The sequence below is a fragment of the Microtus oregoni genome, unplaced genomic scaffold (genome assembly GCF_018167655.1).
Source record: "Microtus oregoni isolate MIOR12 unplaced genomic scaffold, Mior012 000024F_ref0000369, whole genome shotgun sequence".
NCBI lineage: Eukaryota > Metazoa > Chordata > Mammalia > Rodentia > Cricetidae > Microtus > Microtus oregoni.
Window position 1 is genome coordinate 182,674 of NW_024543083.1, and position 24,419 is coordinate 207,092.

General features: G+C 45.4%; 1 protein-coding gene across 3 annotated transcripts in view; it reads right to left on the bottom strand.

Moving 5' to 3' along the window:
* The window catches only part of Prag1 (PEAK1 related, kinase-activating pseudokinase 1), a 56,310-nt gene that overhangs the window by 24,276 nt on the left and 7,615 nt on the right, over positions 1-24,419 (bottom strand). For all 3 annotated transcript variants that reach the window (XM_041673876.1, XM_041673877.1, XM_041673875.1), the window contains one exon: positions 22,260-24,055. In XM_041673876.1, coding sequence (XP_041529810.1) covers positions 22,260-24,055 — 1,796 coding nt within the window. The remainder of the gene's footprint in view (positions 1-22,259; positions 24,056-24,419) is intronic.

Sequence of the window (24,419 nt, forward strand, 5' to 3'; positions counted from 1 at the left end):
CAAAACTGTGGTCCAGTCTTCTAGTGGAATAAAATACGGCTGTCGAAAACAAGTGAACAGGATTATGTGCAAACATATACAACTCTCACAACGCTGAAAGACGGAGAGCAGTTTGGACAAAGGCGCAAGGGCAGTGTGATACCCTCGGCTCGGCAGACTTTCAAAACAGTTAACGATGGGCTTATTCTTTAAACCATCTAATAAAATGTAAATGATGTTTGTCAGCTTTAAGGCAGTAACTGTGCTCCGTGGGAAGAGTTGAAGTGGGAACTGGATGGGGAGGACTCTTCCATGGTAGAGTTTAGTCAAGTTTTACTAAAATAAACCTAGGACGGAAGGAGCAGGTCAGTGGTGTCGTGTGTGCTTCATGCACTCCCAACACCACACAAGTAAACAAAACAAACGAAAAACAGTTACTATTTGAAAAATCCTAGGGGAAGAACCTGAATATCAGTTAAATTGCTACTTGAATTTCACTGTATGCTTCCTTTGGGTGTGTATGGGGGACAGGACCCACTGGAGCCTGAAAGGAAGGCAAGGACCTGGTATGACCTGGAGAAGCATCATCCATCCAACCCCCTGAGGAAACCGCAGGCTCAGAGATTGTTGGTTCCCCCTCAAGGGAGTCTGTGGATAGAAAGTGGTGTTTCTCAGATTTTAGTCCTTGTGAATCTGTGCCATATGATGGGGAAGCCATCTCTGTAGAGTCTCACCCAGTTGACACAGAGCACATCTTTTCTTGTCTGTGGTTTCGGGATAAACTCTCAGTGTATGTGTGTCTGCACACTTCGGAAAGGACAGAGGTACCCAACCGGAGACTGGGTAGTATTCACATCTGAGGCACAAGCAGAATTCGTGACTTCTGAAGATCAGAATATTGCTTCCTACTGGTAAATCTCATCTCATGCAGTTAGATTCCCATAAATAATTCAGGAAGCCTTGGGAGTGCTTGGATATACATAAGGACATACTTTCTGATATACACTGGGGCGGGGTGGGGATCCATTAAAAAAAACAGTAAAATGGTAGGCTGGCCTCGAACTCGTGATCCTCCTGCCTCTGCCTCCTTCAGCAAATCCTACCGGCGTGCGCCACCACAACCGGCCAGTAAAATGTTAGGAAGGGTCAGGAATGCACAGGTAAAGCACTTGCCTATGTGCACGAGGCCCTGAGCTTCATCCTCACTGCTGCCAATCACAAAACCAGCAGCCGAATCCCAAAGTGAAGACTCTCAGGGAACAGCATCCACAACTTCCACCCTGGAAACCTGGGCCATCTGCCCTCTTTGAGGATTGCCACTTTAATCAGGGAACAAGCCAAAACCACATCAAATTTTAAAATGAAAGGCAAGCTTGCCATCAAAGCCCAGACTTATAATCAAGATGGTTTTGATTCTCCAGCCTGTGTGTGCAACAGACTTCTTAAGACTCTCTGAGAAGGGCTTAGAGTCCCAAAGGCGGCCTCTGAACCTCAGTGGAGTGCTCTGTCAGATGTAAGGCCAAGTGACAACAGGAGAGATCTAACGATGTATCACAAGGCTATACTTATAACAACAAGTCAATTTGTTTTGTTTCTCACGGAGCCGGTGCAAACCTTCTATAAAATGAAATCTGACATCCTATGCCTTAAGGAAGTAATTTCAATGGACAAAACCCTCATACATTTAGCCTTTTCTCTTCGGTGGGTAAACAGATCCCATGATGTCTGCTCCGTCCTGTGACACATGACCTATTCTTGCTTAGACTTCCTTTCCTGTCACCCACTGTTGATTGTGTGCAGGGTCACAGGAGATCTGTGTGCAACACACAACTCGGTGACACAGCGTCTTTCCACACCTCGCTCTGCAGCTGCTACCAGGTGCTTTTAGAATGGCTTTTCCCTCCATTGTCCTGAGAGAGTGAAGTTTCGCAAGAGTGGTCTCTATGCTACACTGGAAGAAGGCTAGGGGGTGGGGTGGAGGGGAGGATCAGTAGGAAGTGCCATCTGCCAGACTTCCTCATTCATAGGAAGAAGCCTCATCTAAAAATAACCCCCCCCCCCCCCGAACCTCCAGAATGAGAGCTTTCCAAATGGCTGCATGCTTCATGGAGGCCATGTGCCCGTGTGCAGCTTGAGGCCACGTCTCCCGTTATACACAGCTGCAGGAACCGGCTGGTGACGGCGCAGTTAAAAGGGTGACGGAAGCACACTGTCATTCTCTCGGCTGGATTTAGTTCAGCTCCGAGACACTTACAGAAGAGCTTCCTGCCTCTGCAGCTAAAGATCCGAAAATACAAAAACACCTGCATCGGAGTTTGAAGCGAACTCTTTCAATTTTGATAAACACACCACCAAGTGTCGGAACCCATCACATCTAATAATAAGTTTAGTGATAACATGGAGACGACCGAACGTAAAAACTTCAGAACGAACATTCACGCTCCAGAAGTGGAAACCCACTGAACACTTCTACACACCTTTTGAGATCACTAAGCCGAGGTCAAGCACTGCTTTCAGATTCAAACAGTCAGCCCCTAGGAACAACAAACAGCTCTTACCATCCTAGCCTCCTGCTTGAGGGGCCGTCCTCATCACGGTGGCCTCTTGAGCCTCTTGACTGGCCAGCCAGTGATTTCGGGGTTGCATGGAGCAAACCGAGGTGAAGGGCCAGCTCCAGAGGCAGTCCAGCGTGCTTCCTTACACAGCAGTGGGTCCCCAGCTCTGGGCTCTGTGCCTCCCTCAGTTCCTCTCTGCCTTTTCTATAAAATGCACTTCCTGCAGGAGCACAGGAAAGCAGGGACGGCACTGCCTCTGACTCGCGCCTTTAATCACCAATTGTCTCATTCGGGCCGGCTCTAAAAATACATTACTTTTCTCTCCTTACTTTCTAGTACCGAGCCTCTCTCTGAAAGTTCATTAAGAGATTCATATTGGCTTGATGACTAGGGCAAACACCCCTCTTTGAATTTTCCCCCACACGTCCGTATTCATTGCAACCTGTCCTCCTTGCTGTCTAGCTGCAGTAGCTGTCCTAGGATCCCCAACACTACATACACATTGTCTGCTCTGGGCTGAACATTGTGTTAGGGGCTAGAGGATGTAATGGTGAGAGGAACTGACACAATCCCTGGGCTTCAAACCTGCAAATGGGTAGGGAAATATTTAAGCTCTTTTAGGGAGAACGCAAGCCACGTCTTCAGAAAGTCTTGCAATCCTGGCTCAAACTCCTTTTATGGATTGATGCTATCTTCGCGACAGCTGAACGTAGGATCCGACACAGAGTGCCCACAGGGCTCCTTTATCTTCTTTGCCATATTTTTGTCACTTGTTTGTGACAGAAAAACAAATCACACACTTTCTTTGATCATCTCATTTTGAAATATTCTCCACTGGTATCTACATACACATTAAAAAAAACCCACTAGGAGGGAGAACTGGGTAGGCTGGAACATATCTGCAACCACAGTGCTGGGCAGTGGGTGGAAAGTGGATCCCAGAGCTGAAGGCATCTAGACCAGTGGTCCTCAACCTTCCTAACACTGTGACCCTTTAATATATAGCTCCTCACGTTGTGGTCACCCTCAACCATAAACTTGTCTCACTGTTAACTTCATAACTGTAATTTTGCTACTGTTATGAACTGTAATGTAAATATCTGACATGCAGAATATCTGATATGGGACTCAGTTGAGAACCGGTGATCTAGCTGAAGGGATAAGGTGGTTTGAACTCAAAATGTCCCCTGACCTGCTCATCCTCTTAAACACTTGATCCTCGGGCGGCAAAGATGTTGGGGAAGGTTTAGAAGGTGTGGGCTGGTTTGAAGAAGTACATCACCGGAAGCAGGCTTTGAGAGTTTAAAGACTCAAACCCTTTCCAGTTAGCTTTCTCCGCTACATGCTTGTGGTTCACAATGAGAGCCCTCGACTGTCTGTTCCTGCCACCAAGCCTGCTGCCCCTGCTTCCACCCCTGCCGTGAGAGACTCTAACCCTCTGGAAACATAAGCTAAAAGAAACTTTTCTTTTTCTTTTTTTTAACTCTTTTTTGTTTTCCTATAAGTTGCCTTGGTCATGGTGTTTTAACATGGCAGCAGAAAAGTACCAAATATAGTAAGTTCAAGGTTCAGGGATAAACTGTCTCAAAATATAATAATAATAATAATAATAATAATAATAATAATAATAATAATAATAATGTGGAGAGTGGAAGAAGACTCCTAGTATTAACCCCTGGCTTCCTGCACACATATACATATACACATTCTCCCTACACACACACACACACACACACACACACACACACACACCCAACACACACACAAATGTTGTGGAATATTTGTAACTCCTAACTAGCTATTGGTCATTCAGCTTTTTATTACACTAAGGCGGGAGGGATGGGTAGGATTTCCAGGGAGAAAAAGGAAGAAGAGGAGGAATCTAGGCGTGCCAGGGAAGCCAGGAGACCTGGAGAGGACATAGGAGGTGCAAGATGGAAGAGACATAAAGGAATAGAACAAAGATGAATAGAAACGGGTTAATTTAAGTTATAAAAACTGCTTAAGAACAAGCCTAAGCTATAGGCTGAATTTTCATTATTAATAAGTCTCCATGTCATTACTTGTGAGCTGGTGGCGCAAAGAAATAGCCAACTACATTTGACACTCTTGCATGTGGCACAGCCACAAGGACAAAGAGGTGCCAGCAGGCTCCAAACACAGCAGTTGCACTCACAAGAGTTGGCTGCTGTTCATGGGGACTCTGCAAACCAGACTCAGCAACTTCCCAGGACTGGGGTGGTAAACATGGCTCCCACTCATACCCACCAGAATAAAATAATAGAGTGAAGTCTTAAAAGACAGAGTAAAACAATTTTTTAAAAAGCCACATAAACACGGGAAATGCACAGGGAGTCTGGATCATGTAGGCTGCTCTGTTGACTTTGAACTTTTTGAGTGCTGGTAAGTGACCAACAGCTGCTGAAAGACGCTGGATTAGGGAAGGGACTGCTGAATTAAACCAGCCTAGATACTTTAGAAATATCTTGGCTTCAAAATGGAAGTCGAAGCATGTGTTTCCCTGGAGGAGAGATTATGCCTTGACTTCCCTAGGAAACAAACAGCTTTGGATTCCTTCAAAGTTAATAGAGATCAGATTTGACCAGTAGAGACTATCTGAGAATCTTGGCAGCAGACACGAGAGAGGAAGTTAGAAAAAAAACTACCAAACAGGAGATGTGTATGCTGATCTTTCTGCATGGGAACAGCTCTGAGACTGGACTCGACAGAGTCCTCATGACTTACTATTACCTACCATCTTTTCATGACATGGATGGAAATTTATGATTTGGTTATACAATCCAAAATGATTTATAAAATTAACAGATGCCCTTTATTTGCTCAAACACACAACAACAACAACAACAAAAATCTTTAGCCGACTTGTGTACACTGTATATTCCATACTTATGTTAATGCAGATAAATGCTACCTTTAAAAGTTTATGCATTTTCAGAACAAAAGAACCAGACACCAATGAAGACAAGTTGCCTCTCAGAGTGTCTCTGTTGCAGTTTCCTCAAAGTTCTGCATCTAGAACAACTTCAAAGCTGCTAGCTGAGATGGTCCTGCCCCACAGACTACCCAGCCCATGCTTCAGATAAGCCCTATACTTTCCTATTACATAGAGACTAAACAACCATTGTGGAGGGAGCGGGCCCTTTGGTCCTCCAGGCTAGCTTAATCCCCGAAATAACCACACAGAAATTGTATTAATTAAATTACTGCTTGGCCCATAACCTCTAGCCTCTTATTGGCTAACTCTCACATCTTGATTCAACCCATTTCTAATAATCTGTATGTCACCACAAGGTTGTGGCTTACCAGGAAAGATTCAGCATGTCTGACTTGGCAGCTTCATGGGGGCCTGGCTCGATCTGCTGCTTTCTCCTCCCAGAATACAGTTCTGTCTTCTCTGCCTATCTAAGTTCTGCCCTATCAGGCCAAGCAGTTTCTTTATTGATGAACCAACGAAAGCAACACAAATACTGAAAGACCTCCTAGACCAAACAACAACAACAACAAAAATAATACAACCAGCTCTTCTAGTATTTGGCCATTATCCCAATTTTCTCAGGGTTACCTAAAGATGCCATCACCCCCAGGAAACAGGAAGCAGTCTAGAGAACACAATGTCCACACTGGATGTTTTGGGGTGGATGTGTTTTAGTTGTTCAATGTATTTTGGATGTTTACCACTGTTTAGGAGTTGGTTGCAAGTTGTTGTTCATGGTCAGGGAAAATAACTAAACGAAGAAGATTAGATTTAGGGATCTCTTTCTGAAGTGAAAAGGGGGGCTATATTATTAAAAATGATAGGATAAAAGGGTAGATTATTGAATCTACTTTTAGACTAAAAAGGAATCAAAAAGTCTCAAATATTTAATACAGGCATGGTTGCAGAGCTGTGCCGTCGGCAGGGCATGCTGGAACAGAGTGATTAGGAAGCACTTCTTGACTCAGTTTTTCTGCCTCTGTTTTAATATCTCCCCAACATCCGGGAGAAGAATGCTTTCCTTAAGAAAGAATTACCCTTGCTTAGCAAAACATGAACGGGGCAGGAATGCTGAGCAACTTTTGTTTGAATGAAACTGTTATCTACAAAATACAATGGTCTCAAAATAACTTACATTTCAATACATTGTATAGTCTTTTTGGAGAATATGGGATTAGGCTGATAACAAACCTAACAAGAATTTATTATTATTATTATTACTGTCTTTGTTGATTGTTTAAAAAAATTTTCTTGTTTGTTTGCTTTGTTTTTTTTGAGACAGGGTTTCTCTGTGTAGCCTTGGCTGTCTTAAAACAGGTCTCTGTAGACCAGGCTGGCCTAGAACTCAGAGATCCACCTGCTCTCCATTTGCTTCTGGGATGAAAGGCACGAGGCATTAATCCCAGGCTTCTTTATTTATTTATTGTTTAAAGACAGGGTCTGGTGTGTTCCTAGCTGACTTTCAGGTTGTGATGACCCTAAACTTGCCCTATTGGCGTTGTTTGGTGAAGATGTTCTAAGAGCTATTTTGCAAGGTCCCCAGTGCCAGCTGAACAGACTAAAAGGAACAGACTGCTCTGTGGTACTTTCCCCACTCGTTTGTTTGCACGAATAAGTATAGAAAAACCAGTTTCCTCTGCGGTCAGATGACCTCTCTGGTTCCCACCATGCTGGCTTATTCATTTGCATGTACAACCAATGCCTCTCCATTCTGATCAGATTTTACAGCCTTAAAAGGCCCTTTGGGCTCAATTTTGCATTTAGTGCAAACCATTTAAAAGTAAGAATACATCTTTTAAATAAAATAAAAATTGAAACAAAGCCATAATTAATTCAAGAGAAACTGTGGTAATGTTAAATGTCTATTTAATCTTTGCCCTAGTTTCTTTGACACACAACTCCTGACGTTCTTAGACTCTCTAAAACTCTAAGGATATTTTTATATATCAATAAGTTTTTTAATAGCTGATAGTATCTAGAGGAGTCTTAGGGCGGAAGATGGTCACAGGAAGGAAGACCATGGCAGGATCAGAGGGTTGGGACTTTTAGCCCCATTTCCCAAGCTCTCAGGAATGGAGAGGGCTGAAGGTTAAATTGATCACTAGTAGGGCATGCTTTAATCAATCATGGCTGCGTCACAAATCCAAGGGCTGGGGGCTTAAGGAGCTTCCGGGGAACTGAACACATCTGTTTCCTGAGAATGGTGACCAGAAAGGACACGGAAGCTCCACACCCTGGCCAAGCACCTTGACCTATTATCACTCCACCTGGTATTCATCAGAAGCCTTTGGGAGATCTTTACAATAAATCTGCAAATGGAACTATTTCTTGAGTTGTTTTAGCAAATCAATCAAGCCTAGGGAAGGAATTATGGGAGCCTGATGCACAGCTCAGTCAGAAGCACAGGTCAAAAACAACCCCGGGGCTTGTCATCAGGATCTGAAAGAGGGCAGACGCAACCAGGGACCAAAACCTTAAACCACAGAAGCTGATACTGTCTCCAGGCAAGAAAGTGACAGGACAGGGCTGAATCAGAAGATGTCTTGCTCCAGTTCTCTGCATAACTAACTGCTTGGTGTGTGCAAAAAGGCCCATGTAATTGATTATAGAAGCCTTCTGAGTGCAACGCTGACTGAGTGTATCAGACCAAGCGAGACTGGTTTTTCCTGCTGCTATACTTTGCATCTGGAATCTCACCCACAGACTCAATGTCCCCCGTAAACTCAACGCTGAGTCTCCAGCACAACCATGCCCAGAGATGGCACCTAAAAGAAGAGACTGGCTTGTAGTGCTAACCCACTCGTGTGGGGGAGGGGTGGGGGGCTTCACCTGAGTTATTACTGTAAGACAATGGAAAGTTTAGCAGTTGTAGCAAAAGGGTATGGTTGTTCACAACCCCTTCCTTACTATCACCCTTCTTCCTGGCTGACGGGGGGGCGGGGGGGGGGAGGTGAGCAGGCTACTCTGCCAGGACATTCTGAATTACCTCAGGCCCAAAGCAAAGAAGCTAGCTGACCATCTTCGAAATCTTCTGAAGCATGAGCCAAAATGAATCCTCCTACCCTCCCTCTACTGAGTTCTTTCCTGAGCTATTTTATCATTGACTAGCATACTGATAGTCTCCGAGGAACACACACACACACACACACACACACACACACACACACACAGTGTTCTGGTTACTAGTTGCGTTCAGCCAATGATCAAAATGCTGAAATTGGTCAACAGAAATTCGCAGGTATTTACCCTGACTCTACATTCCGCCGCTAAAAGACACAACATTAGTTAAAGATGGATCATTAGGGTTTCTAAGAGGCAGTTTTGTGTTTACGCCACAAGTGTGTGCTTTCTCATAGATGTGTTGGGCTGCCAGGTACCTGGAGCCTCCTGGGATGCGATTTCAGGGAAGACAGAAGATGGAGACGAGGAGTTGAGGTCCAAGCCGTGAGTGCTGAAGAATTCGATTCCGCTAAGAACACGTGTTCCAGCCCACAGTCTGGAAAGTTTGTAAGAAACAAGGAGGCTTCACCCTTCTGTTCACACAAGAGGGGTGGTTGGGGAGAGGAGATGAAGGCCGTTAAAAACAAGCAACTGCCGGTCACAGAGGGTACTCCCAGGGCTGCCCTGTACATAGGCTGGGCCTTCAGGAGCCTGTGGAGAACAGCAGCCATGCAAGCAATTGATTAACCTCCTGAATGAGTTTCCGGGTCACCTCAGAGGCCACCCGTTTGGTAGCTTAGCCCGAACATGGGGATTTCCCAACATTACTAGCTATGGTTTCGGGGAAAAAATGTACTTAGTTTCTTTGCTTTATCTTCCCATTTATAATGTAAAAAATGAACATTTGTCTTTAAGGATGCTGGGAAGGTCCTAGGGTTAGTATTTACAAAGTTCTACGAATAATCCGTGCATACAGAAAGTGCTAGTTGGACGGATGGACAGACAGAGAAATAGAAGACAGGATGGACAAATGGAGAGATAACCAAGCGATGACACCAGCGACCTCCAGTAAATCAAGCCGTGTCTTTGCCACTATAAAATCAGAAGGGTGAGTGGCTTCACTCCACCTTCCTGCTATTTTTCTCCCTTATGGCATTTCAGGGAGTCTAGAGGGGAAAGGATAACCAAGTCGACACATTTAAATTTTAAATAAACCACAAAGAGCTAATTTGTTCAGACCTCGTTTTGAATCTATGTGTTAAACATTTGGATCATTTAGAGCATAGCTCCAGATGGAGACATCAAGACAGCTCCCAGCCAATCAAGTTACTCAACTCATTGTCCCCAGCCAATCAAGTTACACAACTCATTGTCCCCAGCCAATCAAGTTACTCAACTCATTGTCCCCCCCACCCCCGCCAGTCAAATTACTCAACTCATTGCCCTCAGCCAACCAGATTACTTAACTCATTGTCCCCAGCCAATCAGGTTACTCGACTCATTGCCTGGCTTTCAGCATAGGAATCTGTAGGAAAAGAGCAGCCCTTATTGTATTATCCTATTGTTTGCAGACGAGAAGCTCCTTAGAATACCTCAGGCTCCCTAGGACAAAAATCATCCTCTGCACATCCCGTCCTCATGAGCCAGCAAATCCTTCTAGTGGCTGACTCAACCTCCTGTCACCATGTGAGTCACTTTGGTTGGTGCATTAATCATCTACCCACCTGCGAAGATTCCCAAGGCCTGGTGGTAATATTTTTCTTCCTAAGCTATTGGCTTTGGTGAGTCTGGTTTCAGAACTCTCACACTCTTGTCTTTGGATGACAAATAGTTCACGTCCACTCTCCTGATAATGCACCTGTACCCAACTATCGGTCTTAAGAAACCAGTGTCTCTTTATAGCAGACCCCGTTTCTACTGCCCTCGCTTGGAAGGCTGCTTGGAGCAATGCTGATAGGATGAACTCTTCCCCTTCTTCATGCTGCTCCAGGCTGCTATCCAAGAAGGGTCAGAACCACTCTTTTGACACCCCCTGGTCAGTTCCTCAATAGCTCCATTTCCCTACCGTCAGCCTTGGCTACAACCGCTATCAGTCTGGATTACTCCAAACACCTGCCATCTTTGCTCCTGCCAAGTGCTTTTCTAGAAAAATGCAGCAATTATCTAGGGCCACAATTGATTCAGGATAGGTCCCCCCAGGAACTGAGATTTCACCCTAAGGTTGATATGAATTCTTGAGCCACAACAAATAGATGAAATAGTGTTGTCAAGACTGAAAATCTCAGGTTTTTTAATTAAAAAAGTTATTAGAAAACGGTGGTGATTGAGACTATGGAACTTATTTGAACACATATGTTCAGACAATATTCACCAAGGCGGCAAGACAATTTGATGGAAAAAGACAGTCATTCCAGTAAGTGGTGTTAGATTAGAATATTGAATAGATTTGGATTCTAATCAATGAAAACTAACCCAATATGGATCAATGACCCAAATATAAAACCCAAAGCCATCACATTGCTAGAAGGAAATGGGACCAAAGCTTCATGACATTGCATTTGGCACTGACTTCTGGGAATCGAACCAAGAGATGCACAGGGGAAAACAGTAAGTTTGACTGCACCAAAATGAAAAGCTTTCATACATCGGTGGGCACACTCAACATAGGGAGAGTGCAAACACTACGTCTAATAAGGATTCAACACACAGTGCACATGGGCTTCCACAACTCAGTAATTGTGACAATAGTAACAACAAGGGAAGTTTAAGATGGGGAAAGATCTCAAACAGACGTTCCTCCAAAGTTTAGAATAGCCAGAAAACACATGGAAAGATTTTTAAAAAAAACATCAGTAATCATGAATCATGAAAGAAATGGCAATCAAAATCACGATGAAGGGCTACTTCATGCTCATAAGAAGAGCATACATATATATATCAAACAATCCCCAGGAAGTAACACGTTTTAGAGAGAATATGGGGAAACCCGAGCCCTTGTTTACCACCGGTGAAAATAATGACGGCACAACAGTTGTAAAACAACACTGGGTGGCAGCTACTCCAAAAAGATTTTTTCTTAATCAGATATAAAATGATTCAGCTATTCTAACTCCTGGCTATATACTCTCTCCCACCCAACCCCCAAAATCAAAGGCAGGGCACAGGAGGCTATGAACGAAGGAACATTATTCACAACCGCTATAAAAGTGGAAGCCATCCAAGTGTCCACTAACAGATGAATGGACAAGTTACAGGACACAGCAGAATATTAAGCCTTAAGAGGAAATTCTGTCCAAGCATGACATGGACGAAACTTGAAGACGTTGTGCCAAGGGCAACAGCCTGTCACAAAAAGACATCTAGCACGTGACCCCACTTACATGAAATATCTAACGCAAAATCAGAAGCAGGAAATTGAATGGTTGCTGTAAGGGCCAGGGGTAAGGGAAAGTGGTGGGTTATTGTTTGATGTGCAGTTTCGGCTTTGCAAGATGAAAAGAATTCTGGAGATCAACTGTACAGCTATGTGAATGTGTAGTCAATTCTCAACCCACGGGTTCCGTTTCTGCAGGCCTAGCCAGCTATGGGGAGACGGTATTTAAGAAACCATGGTTTCTGTTGAGAATATTCACAACTTTGTTTCCTACCATTGTTTTCCACACACTCTAGTACAACAACTATTGACAAACCATTTACACTGTGTGGGTTGTTCAGATAAGTCTACTGATGATTTAGGGTAACTGGGGGTGAGGGTGAGATAGGTCATATGTAAATGCTAAGGTGTGTGACAAGAGGCCTGAGCATCCAGGGAGGTTGGGATCCTTGGGTAGAATCCATTTCCTACAGATATGGAGACGTATTGACTACTCACCTTTACATGTAAAATTGGTTTAGGACTGCAAACTCTGAGCTAGGTGTAATTCACCCCAGCTTTAAAAAAAATCACCTAAAAAGGTAAGAAAATTTTGGGAAGGGAAGCTGGGCCTGGAGGTGCAGACCTGTAATCCCAGCAAGCTTTCAGATAGGCCTGGGCATGTGGTTCAGTGGTAGAGCACTGGCTTAGTAGGTGCCAGGCTCTGGGTTCCCTTGCTGGAAACCTTCTCACAGCCCAGAGAGATACGGCCCGTTGCACTGCTACTTTGTGCCTACATTAATGCATATTAACTGCATTCTGCAATGTGTCCTCGGTCCTTCGATAGGTCCATCTAAGAGTCTGGACACATTTTTCCTTCACTGTTTTGGGCTTTCATTAAGCAGTTCTATGTTATACTCCATGACATTTCACTTACCTGTTTCTCGAGAGATGACTATCTGAGATTGTTCAAACTTCCTGCTATTATAAACAATACTGCAACGGTTTTCCTTGTATATGTCCCTTTACTGACCCCTGCGTGTACTTCTCAGGAATGAAGATTGTGTGGATATGGTATACTCTAATAGTTAACTTTATGAGATAACATCATACTACATTTTATGAAACATTTTATGAAAATAAAAGTCACTTCAGTCTCAACTTTTACCACCAGGACACAGACAGCTTTATTCCCTTTTACTAAAATTTGGTAATACCGGATGTATAAATCTGGTGTGTGGCAAGCTTGTTGTTTCTTAATTTCGCTTCTCTTTATTGCTATTGCCATACTTTTCCATCTTTGTGTGTACGTGTGTCTGCGTGCATGCACACGTGTTCACCTGTGGAACAGGTGTGCTGTGATGTGCAAGTTGAGGTTTGGGAACAACCTCAGGTCTCAGTCCTGGCCTTCTATTTTCACCGAGACAGAGTCTTCTGTCCATGGCACACAGCAGGCTAGCCATCCCCCATAGACATAGAGATTTTCCTATGTCTGCCTCCCATCTCACCATAGGAATGCTGGGATTACATACGCATACTATAGCATCTGACTTTCCGTGGTTTTAAGGATCTGAGCTCAAGACCTCATACCTGTGCAGCAAACGCTTTACCGACTGAGCCATCTCCCCACCGTCCTTTGAGTATTAGTAAGATGAAAGAACTCCCCCGCCCCGTACAGTTTGTTTCCCCGCCATGGTCTACCCACATCTCTTGGCCCCTTAGCTGCTGATTTCCTCATTTGTCCCAGGTGCACTGTGACCATCTGACACCCTCTGTTTCTGTCTTTTGTCACCTTTCCATCTCCTACGCAGTAGCTCCCTACGTGTGGTACCCTCATTCAACAGAAACCTCCCAATTGTTATACAGCTTGTATGTTAGGGCGAAGATTTTCCAGTCCTCCTTTTGGTTTTCTCTCTCACACCGTCATTATCCCTGTGCAATCCATCTTTATATATGATGATATAAAGCAGGCTTTCAGTATGGTTTTAGTTTCATGCTTTTTCCTTATGATAAACTAGTTTGCTAAAATCGTCTAAGAAACGATCCATAGTTTCCCCCACTAGTAAATGGTCCAGGCTCTACTCAGACCTGGTCCTCACTATATAGGGATGAAATAAACATCGACATAAAAGAAGCCACCGACCCTGAACTACAAGGGCCTGGTCTACTACTCATAGAAAACACACAAGAACTTTCTTTACACTTTTGGAGGAAACGAGGACAAGCTTTGAGAGCAGTATTAGCAGAGAATGGAGGGTGTATGTCTAGAATTTACATAAAATTTCTCTATTGTAAAATTTGGGGGTAATGTACATAGAAAAAGGACATTTTTAAACAGTAATAACTGAGGCCGAGGGAATAGCTCAGTTAGTGCTTCTGTGCAAACATGGAGGCCTGGGCTTGATCCCTAACATCCACACCAAAAGTTAGGACTAGAGGCAATTAATAACCCCAGAACTGGGGAGATGGGGGCAAGGGGCTTAGTGGTCAGCTGGCCTAGACCAATTGGCAAGCCATAGGTACTGGTGGGAGATTCTGTCTCTGTGGCAGCAGAAGCATGAGGCAGCTGGTTACATCCATGGTCCGCTAGGAGCAGAGGAGACAGGAAAATGAATGGGTCTATAAATCTCAAGGCTCAGTCCCTAGTTGCAATGAGATAATGCTCTTGTTCATTGTAAAGATTTGTTACTGATATTGGTTAAATAAAACTCTGATTGGTCAGTGGACAGGCAGGAAGTATAGGCGGGGCAACCAGAATAGGAGATTTCTGGGAAGAGGAAAGGCAGAGAGACAGTCACAAGTCAGACACAGAGGAAGCAAGATAAAGATGCCTTACCTTACTGAGAAAAGGTACCAAGCCATGTGGCTAAACATAAATGAGAATTATGTGTTAATTTAAGTTGTAAGAGCTAGTTAATAATAGGCTTGACATAATAGGCCAAACAGTTCATAATTAATATGAACTTCTGTGTATTTATTTGGAAGTGAATGGCTGTGGAAACAGATGGGACAGAAACTTTTGTCTACACTTAGTGATCCACTTCTTTCAGCTAGACATCTCCCTCCTCCTAAATGTTGCCCCTACAGAAATGACTGGGGACAAAGTATTCAAATACATGGGGACATTCTAGACCCAAGCCGTAACACCAAGTAAACGTAACACATGGGCACATCGACTCTCAGAGATGGGCCCTGTCCCCAGAAACCATCTTTATATAAAAGATGATCTTTTATCAGCATGTGTTAGGAAATCAGTTTTGTTCTGTTTGTCTAATTCAAATTCAGAACATTTCATTTCCACATCCAGATTCACCGTACTCAGGATTCTGACACATTTCCCATATCCGCCCAAGGGACAAGCCAAAAAGGAAAGGGTTGAACACACTCTGTTTCACAGGTTTAAAGACTGAAAAAATTAGTGTAAGGTTAATAAAAATAAGTACCCCCTTAAGGGACAGGTAGTCACTTAATGATGATTCATGGATCATCTGAATCACTCATTGAAACGGAACAAGACTTTTTGGCTTGCCAGCCAGAAATCAAAGGTTACACTTTCTACTAATACTCAATTTAGGAACTCTAGGCTAGACAGAATAAAGATCCCCATCCCCAAAATAAAGGCACTACTGAATTACTAAGTTACTATAGAGAATGGCTATGGAGCACCAGCCTTTTTTTTTTTTTCATCTTAGATGGCAAATTTTAGGTTTTTATGCTGATTCTACAAATAGCTACCACACGTGTCAGGACTTCCATCTCTGCACACCCTGCAGACAGCACTAATCAATTGCGGCAAACTTTCTCACAAGCTAGGTTCTCACGTAAAGCTCCAGGGCAGTATTCTAATGGATCTAAGCTGGCAGAGATAGATGATTCAAGGACACTGGGCTACAAAGGCTTACTTGTGCTCTGATCTACACATTTGAGGAAGAATTATAGTAAATGATGACTTATTTTAAAATTTCAGACTCTGCTCTCTGACCTGTCTTCAAGTTTAAGTTACTTACTGCTATGTCCACTGATCTCAATGATTCTTGTATTTATGCAGCATGTTTTCATTCCCGTTCATCTTGACTACTGACATGGAACTCCCAAAGCGCAGCAGCCCTCCTGATGAGGTTCCAACAGTTTGAGAGCATACTGTGACATCGATGGCCTAGCTTGGTTCTAGACTTTTGGAGAGGTTTTGAAAACACGTCGGTGAACGAGTATGAGATGGCTGTGAGCCAAACTCCAGGTAAGTCGGGGTCATCTGATAGTGTCAGAAAAAACACCTGAGTAACAAGAAAGCCCACTGGACTGAGGCAATGGCTCGCTGGGTAACGTTTGTGGACCAAGAATGAAGTCCTGGGTTGGGATCCCCAGCACCCACCTAAAACACTAGACAATGGTGACGCAGGGCTGTGACTCTAATGCTGGGGGAAGGATGGTGTATGTGGGGGCAGAGGAGCTTGCTGGCCAATCTAGTAGAAATGGTGGGCTTCAGGTTCAGTGAGAGAGTTTGTCTCCAAAACCGAGGTGCACCCTCACAGAGCTACATACCTGCATACATGTGCATGCATTTCTCTCTCTCTCTCTCTCTCTCTCTCTCTCTCTCTCTCTCTCTCTCTCACACACACACACACACACACACACACACACACAGAGAGAGAGAGAGAGAGAGAGAGAGAGAGAGAATAATCTAGGACACTGGGCATAAACTAGCTGAAGCAGGGAATTTGACAACTGCATGGGAAGAGTATGAACATGCTGAACACCTAACATTTCCTGGGATCGGCCCGCAGTCCTTAGAATGATTTCTAACACAGAGACGGATGATGTTTAACATCAGAAACGCGCTTGCTACCTGCACGAAGGGCAGACAGGCCTTTCTGCCGTGCATCTACCAATCACGAAAGAAGGACTTAGCGCTCATCAAATCCGTACTCAGGATTTGATTATCCCCATGTAACTAAAAAGCTTTGGGGCACCAACGAGAAAACTATCTACCAGTTGATTACTTCCATGTCTCCCAAGCCGTCAGGTCACCCCAGCAATCAAGTCCCTTTGGTTACTAGACGTAGACAGAGAGGTCCCTGTCACACAGAAATCTTAATCTGTGTTTTCTAACCAACCTCACTCAGAAAGGACGGCAAAGTCATGCTCAGAGAAGCAACGTCACCCTAGAATTCTTATAATTCGCTGCTGGGGAAAGAAGATTCTAGGTGATTACTACTTGAAAGGAACATTCTCGTGGCAAGAGGGGACTGGCTCCACACACCTGTTCGGCTTAAAAAAAAAAATACAAAAAATCCCAGCAACAACAAAAAAAAACAAAGCTAAGTAGCAGAGGCCACTTGCAAGATTAAAATGGACAATCGCTGGAGAGTGATTAATCCTTGAAAGAATGCTTTATTCCCCACCGTGTTTGCCCACCTTGAAGCACGGACAATGATTAACCCCGGCTTATTTAACCCGAGGTGGCAACCTTCTATTGAGCAGAGACAGCCACGGAATTGCAATGGGCGTCCGTTGAAAAGTCAAATGAAATGTTGTTGAATCCACAGTGTGCTATGGCCTCCTTAAAAATTAAAAGTTCTGGGCGGGCGAGATGCCTCAGTAGGTAAGGGCATCTGAGCAGGCCTGGTGCCCTGAGTTCGAGCCCCAGAACCCTCACAAAGGTGCAGCAGGCTCCACAATGTTGTTCTCTGACCTTTATACACATCGCATGGCACCCATGCCCCCACACACCACACACAACAATAACTGTTTAATGTCTACTTATGGAATCTTATGTGTATCTATGTGCACCTGCATGGATTATGTACAGTATGTGCATGGAGGTCAGAGGAGGCGTTGGATCAAAGCAGGGTGGGCCTTCGGTGGTCAGACTGCAGGCCTGCTCATTTAATGCTCACCGATGAATCCTCAGACCCTACGAGAAGAATATCCCTATAGCTCTTCACACTGATGAAATCCTGAGAACCTAAGAGGAAAAACCCTTATGCCTGGACTCTAAGGATCTTGCACACAGTCCAATAAAAAAGCAGGTCATTAGTAGATGTCCAATGATTTAAAGATTATCTAACTTCTAGGCAGTCAAGGACATGCTCAAAATTGCATAGAAGTTCCTTAAAGATTATATATATACATACATATATATCTCCAATGATGGATGGATATATATATATATATATATATCTCCAGCAAGTCAAAAATTGTTTAAAAAATTATAGAACAAGAGAACAAGAAGACAGAAATTAACTTTAATACTTCCTGCTTATGAATGAGATGCCCTGTTTCCAGATTCTGCCTACAAGCTCATGGGAAGGGGCCAACTGCTGGCTTGCCTGTGGCATAGCGGGGTATAAACTTCATTGTTGACACACGTACCTTGCTCCATTTGCTAAACTGTGTGCGGAGGGCATGGAGTTTCTCCCACGGACTGTGCCTAGTATGCATTCTCCCTCACTCCATTCCACCTCTTACTTAAACATGATCAAAAAGGCTACACACAGTCAGAAAAGGTTCTCTATACACAGTGCTCCCTAATAAAAACTGGTTTTTCAAATCGCCACCCAGGTGAGCCCATGAAGTCTCGAGACTTCCTAGGCATTGGTGTCACCCCTCTAATTCACTACAGTACGAAATGGGGCTGAAATCAAGCGTTAGAACCTTTAATCAGATTGGGTATGGAGGCGGAGGACAAATGGCCATTTTACTCAAGCCGCCCTTCCTGTCCTTGGGGCCATACTGTGTGACCACGTTTCGGGGGAGACCACACAATGAAGATGTGTCACTTCCTCCTGCTAGCAAAGTGGCTGCCTTTGCAGACAGAAAAGAACTCTACCGGGGACGCTGTCCCTCTGACACAGGAGGGAACTGAACAAGGAAGAGCGTTGCCTCCCAGTATCCTCCAAACAGAAAGAAGAACACAGCATGGAATGGATTAAATAGAAAACTGGTAACACTGAAACAAAAAAAAAAAAAAAAATCTCCCCCTTCCATGGGAAACTTTTCTCTGAATTAGCCTGACCTGAACCCACCCGGACTGTAGAGAAACACGAACACCCCACCTGTGTTCTTGTTCCACTATCAAGGCCACCTCGGAGCCCAGACCCACCCTTCTAACCTGGGTCCCTCTGTGAACTGCTCGCCTGCCGGTCCTAATCAGAAGAATCGCCTCCCGCTGACCTTGTCTCCCAAAAGCTGTAAGTCAAGTCACACTAGATTTGCGTCTGCCCAGAAACAAAAGGCAGAAAGAAACTTCGTGTGCATCTTAATTGTTTTCCCAGGTGCTGCTCCTCTCCTTGAAATGCCTGGAGACTTGAAGGGGAAGCGTGCATGCACAGCCCACACTTCTTGCCTGCAGTTTTCTGTTTCCTAGCCAACAACCAACCGTACTTGTCAATCCTTATCTTATACTCCTGCCCTGAACTGGGACAAGGTGACCCAGAAACGGTCCGTCATCCTAAGCCATAGCCGTGTGAGTTTGTAGGCAGTTGTGAGGATGTAGGCAGTTGCCTTGGCAGCGGTAAGAAAGAGTCCAGACTCAGCCAAAAGAGGCACATTAAATAGGCTCGCAGAGTTGTCTTGCAAAACATTACAGCAAGAGGTTAAGTATCTCAAAGACAGATAAGCAACTCCACATTCACCATAGGACCAGAGAAAGCCAAGCCACTCCCTTCAAGATAGGGGTCAGGAAGCAGGTGAATCTGTTTCTGTTTCTCCACACTATGTAAGTAGAACAGAACTCAGCCCTTGCAAGAAGCAACCTATGTCCGGGTCCATATACATAACACACCTAACGAAGCTGATCTTAGAAACAAAGCCTAGCCCTCTGCATGGAAATCAGATTAACCGTCCACGTTGCCTGAAGACGCTCCACAATTTCCATCTTGGAAAACTGATATCATCTTCCCTAATTACCGACGTGCCCCATGACTGGTATTGGCTGTGTGGCTCCTAATGGTCTCATTTGCCTACACCTTGGTTTTTGAGATCAGAATACTTTGGAATACTTTGCTGTCTTCCTGAAAAGAATTCAATGCTTACTGAGTACCAGATTTCAAAGACAGCTTATAGTCCTAAACCTGCTGTCCACCTGCTCACAGGAGAGAGGCAAAGACTCCAAAGGCAGCACAGGAAAATGAGAATGCTTTGCAGACGAGCTAGTTTGACTTACTCTAAACAAAATGCCATGGTTTCGAGGTTTTTGTTTCTTTGTTCTTGAAAAAATGGAACCTCTTAGGTTCCTACCTTATTTGAGCTACATATAATACAAAGGTTTCATCATAGCATATTGGACCTAGAGTTTCTTAACTCATCCTAGATGATAATTAAAACCCTTCCTGAGTCATGTTGCTATGGTGACCAGGACTTCTTCAAGTCCTGTGACTCTTAAGCGAGAAGTCTGAGTTACTTTTCTAAGACTTGGCTGCTATTTCCAAGACTGGGTCGGGCTGATTCCTACAAGATAGGAATGCCACTGCCACACCTGAAACCCTGTGGCACCTTTTACCGGAGTAATAACTACCGTTCTCAGTGAACTCTGTCCATTTCATTTCAAAAACGGGGTTAGAGTCCGAGCTGGTTCAGCTGGAAACGGAGTTCAGTGCAGAGCCCGACCCCACAGGAAGGGATACGGTAGAAGAAGAGAACTGACGTATGCAAAATGTCCTCTGGCCACAACACATGTCACGTGGGCATGGGCACATACACAGAAATCAGTGTAGAAAACGATTGAGAGAAAGTGTGTCAGGCAAGTACAGCATCCCATTTTGGAGACTCTGGGAGACAGCGTGTGGCTTGCTCAACCGATACACGTGACGTGAGACAGCATTGGTTGGCATTGTGATGTTGAATCTGGTCCTTCTCCGGCCCCCAGGACTGTTCTGCTCCCACACCCTGCTCTGGTTCTATATGCTTGGATGTGTACTGTAAGGTTAGGAGCTGAGCTACAAGTTGTGGTGAGGCTGCCAGGGACTGATTTCTTCAGCTCTCAATCCATTTTGTGATCTGTAGACTGTGACTGGTAATTCATGTCTTGGGGGTCTAATCCAAGAATTAAATGAGTTATTATGTCTCGCATCTGAAAAACAAAATCTATGCTACCCCCACAGTAAGTGGCCTATAATGCGAACTCAGCTACTGAACCATTCATTCCTTGAGGGAGTTAAAAGTGTAGCTGAGGGACTCGACTGAGTCTACAATCACCTCAGACTCTAGAGGGTGTCAATACAGTGTGGTGGGTAGCCAATGGAATACCGGCACAGAGCAGCGGCCATGAGGGCAAGCCCATGTTAGATCACATCACAGGCTAAAACGCCTTGATGTTCAAAGCCAAATGTCACAGCGGCTTCTGTCTGTGCTCAAACCTAGAGGTCGCTGCTCAAACGGAACCCCGGCAGCCACAGATCTTGAGGGACTGTTTGGAAAGCCTGGCTTTTGTAACAGCAGGTTGTTCCTTCCGCCATCAAAATCAGTCTTGCTTGCTTTCACTAAAAGGGGAGAAAAATTCCCCAGAATTTAAATTCCATTCACAGTTCAATAGCTTTGAGAAGACATTTATCTCCCCGGAGCTTTTGAAAGGCGCGTTAAACTAGCAGAGGAAGAGCAAGGAGATGGAGAGAGCTGTGGGTTGCAGCATGCCGACCCCAAACTGTACTTTTTTTCCCCTTTGAAAAACACACATCAGGGGTGTTTAACCATGTGCAAAGCTTCCTTTAAAAAAAAAAAAAAAAAAAAAAAAAAAGGTCCCCGAGGCTCAATATAGCTATAATGGTTTACTGACCACATTCTTGACTTTACCTACCTAATTCCTATAGTGCGAGCCCTGTATTAGCTGGCTTTTCTATGTTGCAACCGATGAAGTTTCTGAGGTTTTCAAGAAAACACTATGGAAGATACTTAGAGATTGGCGGAGGGGGCAGGCTTTTTAAAAAGTAGCAAAAGGAGCAACAACTTAGTAGCGTTATTTTGTTTGGTTTTGTGATGTTGGTGAGCCAACCCTAGGCCTCACTGGGCTAAGCATGGGCTCTGTCATTGAGCTTGCCCACACTGCAGCCCCAAGCATTTTTTTTTTACAGTGCTAAAGATTAAACGCGCACAGTCTCGCATCTGCTACAAGTGCTCTGCCACCGAACTATATCCCCAGCCCCCTGGTGCTTCTTTGCTCTGTAAGATTCTTTATAAATAGCCAGTCCACAGAAGGCTTCTTGGCTTGTTTGCCGAGCACACACACCAAGCAAGAGTTCCTGCTTTCTTGAGGCTGAGCTGGGGCTCTAGGAAATTTACATAATGTACAATGGCCTTTGGGCAGACACTGGCGCTGGCAGGCAGCACTCCAGAATGGACCCTAGGCTTTCCAGACAGGCGGCAAAAGCAAAGCCTTCTGGGAAAGGCCCTACAGACCTATGCTTTTTCTTAGGACTGTTACTACACAGGCAGTGGTACTCACCTTGACTTTGGAGGCGGGGGAGGTGGCGAGAAGGCCTCCATCCTGTTTCTGTCTTTGGGGAACTCAAAGGCAAAGGAAGCCGATTTGCTCATCCCAGTGCTAGCTTTGTTGTAATGGCTAGAGGAGCCGTCCGTGGGATGGAGCCGGTGCCAGGTAGAGGAGTTTGAATGGTCCGTGGTACCATTTCCCACTTCTTTCCCCCAACTTTGACTCAACAGTTCCTGCCCGACCTCCTTCTCTTCCTCTATCCGACACTGGCGGCTCCAAGCACCAGTCTGGTATCTTGGCCGTCTCTGGTCCAAGGCTGACGAGGAGGTGGCTGGTGGGGGACACTTGGCCGGGTCCCCAGTGGCAACGCCATTGGTCTGGCAGGAAGAAGTTCGGTTAGTAGGAACTCTAGACAAAAGCTGGGGTCCAACGCTATTGCAACCAGTGTTCCCCTCACTGTGGTCAGTCAGAGGGGAGGATGCCGGTGACACGGGGGACCCTCCCGGGCTGCTTTTGGACAGCTTGGGAGGAATGGCGGGCTTCTCTTTGGGCATGTTCTCAGTCACATTATGTGGATGGCTCTCCCTTGAGCTTAGCCCCTGCACAACCGAGGGTTCCTCTTTGCCAGCCTGTATGTCCTGGGTCAAAGACCCATGTGGCCACTGCACCCCCACGGCAGAATCAGGACTGCTCAGGTAGATCGTCCTGTGGTCTTCTGAGTGAGCAGCAATGACAGTGATGGTGGTTGCCACCTGAGGAGCCATGCTTGTCCCTTCCTTGTCCTGGCTCCAGCCAGAGGATGTCTTCTGAGCCCAGGTGTCGCCTGTCCATACTTGGCCCTGGCTGTGGTCAGTGGCGACCTGCTCCTCCTTGGTCTCGGACCTCGAGGGCACCGGCACTGCCTTCTTCCTCTTCGTACTTTCCGCATAGATGGGTTCAGGTTGCACAGCCTCCCGAGGCAGGGCTGGCGGCTGGAGCTCCCCAGCTTGTCCCACACATCTGCCAGAGGTGATAACATGGCAGCCAAAGTCCTGCTGCTTCCCCGGGCCTGGTTCCTTCACAAGGGAGCAGTAGTCATTCTCAGGGTGGGGAGCAAAGGGGCTACTGGCCCCGCTGCTGCGGCTGCCACAGGACAGGCCGTCTGAAGAGCTGGCAGCCTCAGAGTTAAGGGATGGCTTCTTGGGGCCCAGACGGGGTGGGTTCGCTGTGGATCCCTGGCCACAACACTCTCTGGGCGAGTTCAGAACCCGCTTTTCCTCTTCTGTCCCTCTTGCACATGTCCTCTGCTCCCAGCACACGGGTGAGCGGTCCCCTCCCCGTCTGCCAGGGCTCTCAGTGCTATGCACAGCATTCTTGGCTTCTGGACAACAGTCCAGGATGGAGCAGTACTCTCCACCTTCACTGTCTCCAGAGGGAGAGCACCTCTGGTCGCTGTCATCCTCTGAGGGCAGGGATTCCTGCAGGGGCTGTGGAGAAAGGCAGGGCCTGGGGCCCTTGGGGCAGCTGGATGTCAGCCCTGCAAAGGCAGCTAGCTTCTGGCGGAAGCTCTCCTGAGCCGAGGGCAGCTCTTCCCTCCCAGCCTTCTCTTCCTGGATGTTTACTGGATGGAAAGCCGTGTTCTTCTCCACTCGGGCCTCTAGGCTGTGCAGGCCGACCACGGCGTAGGCCGGGGGACAACAAGAGTTGCCATCTGTGCAGGCCAGGCCGCCTGCAGGCTTCTGCATTCCTCGGAAGCTGCCTAGGTAAACTATTGGCCCATCTTCCTGTTTCTGGAGTGGGAGCTTTCCTGGGGACCTTCTCCAGTTGACCTGCACAGCCCCCGGGGTTAAAAAAGAAAAAAAAGAAACTCGTTACCCTTTATCAGAGAAGAGAAAAAGTTAAAAGCAAGTAATATCGTTGTCACCTGCCCATGTTTGACCTTTGACCTCCCCAGTGGAATGATCATGATTAGGGTACCCAGTGAGCCATCTGTCTTTCTAGATACTGAGCTATGCGTCCCACCCAGGAATTATAATGTTTTCGCCTCATGTCTGCTAGGTAAGAAAGATCAAAACCCGGAAACCGAAAAAGAGGGAAAATTCACAATGACTAGGGGAAAGAATTTCACCGGATTGGAAATGGTTTGAAATTTCGTTTAGTATTTCCTTCTGCTGACTGGTCACTGGATAAGCC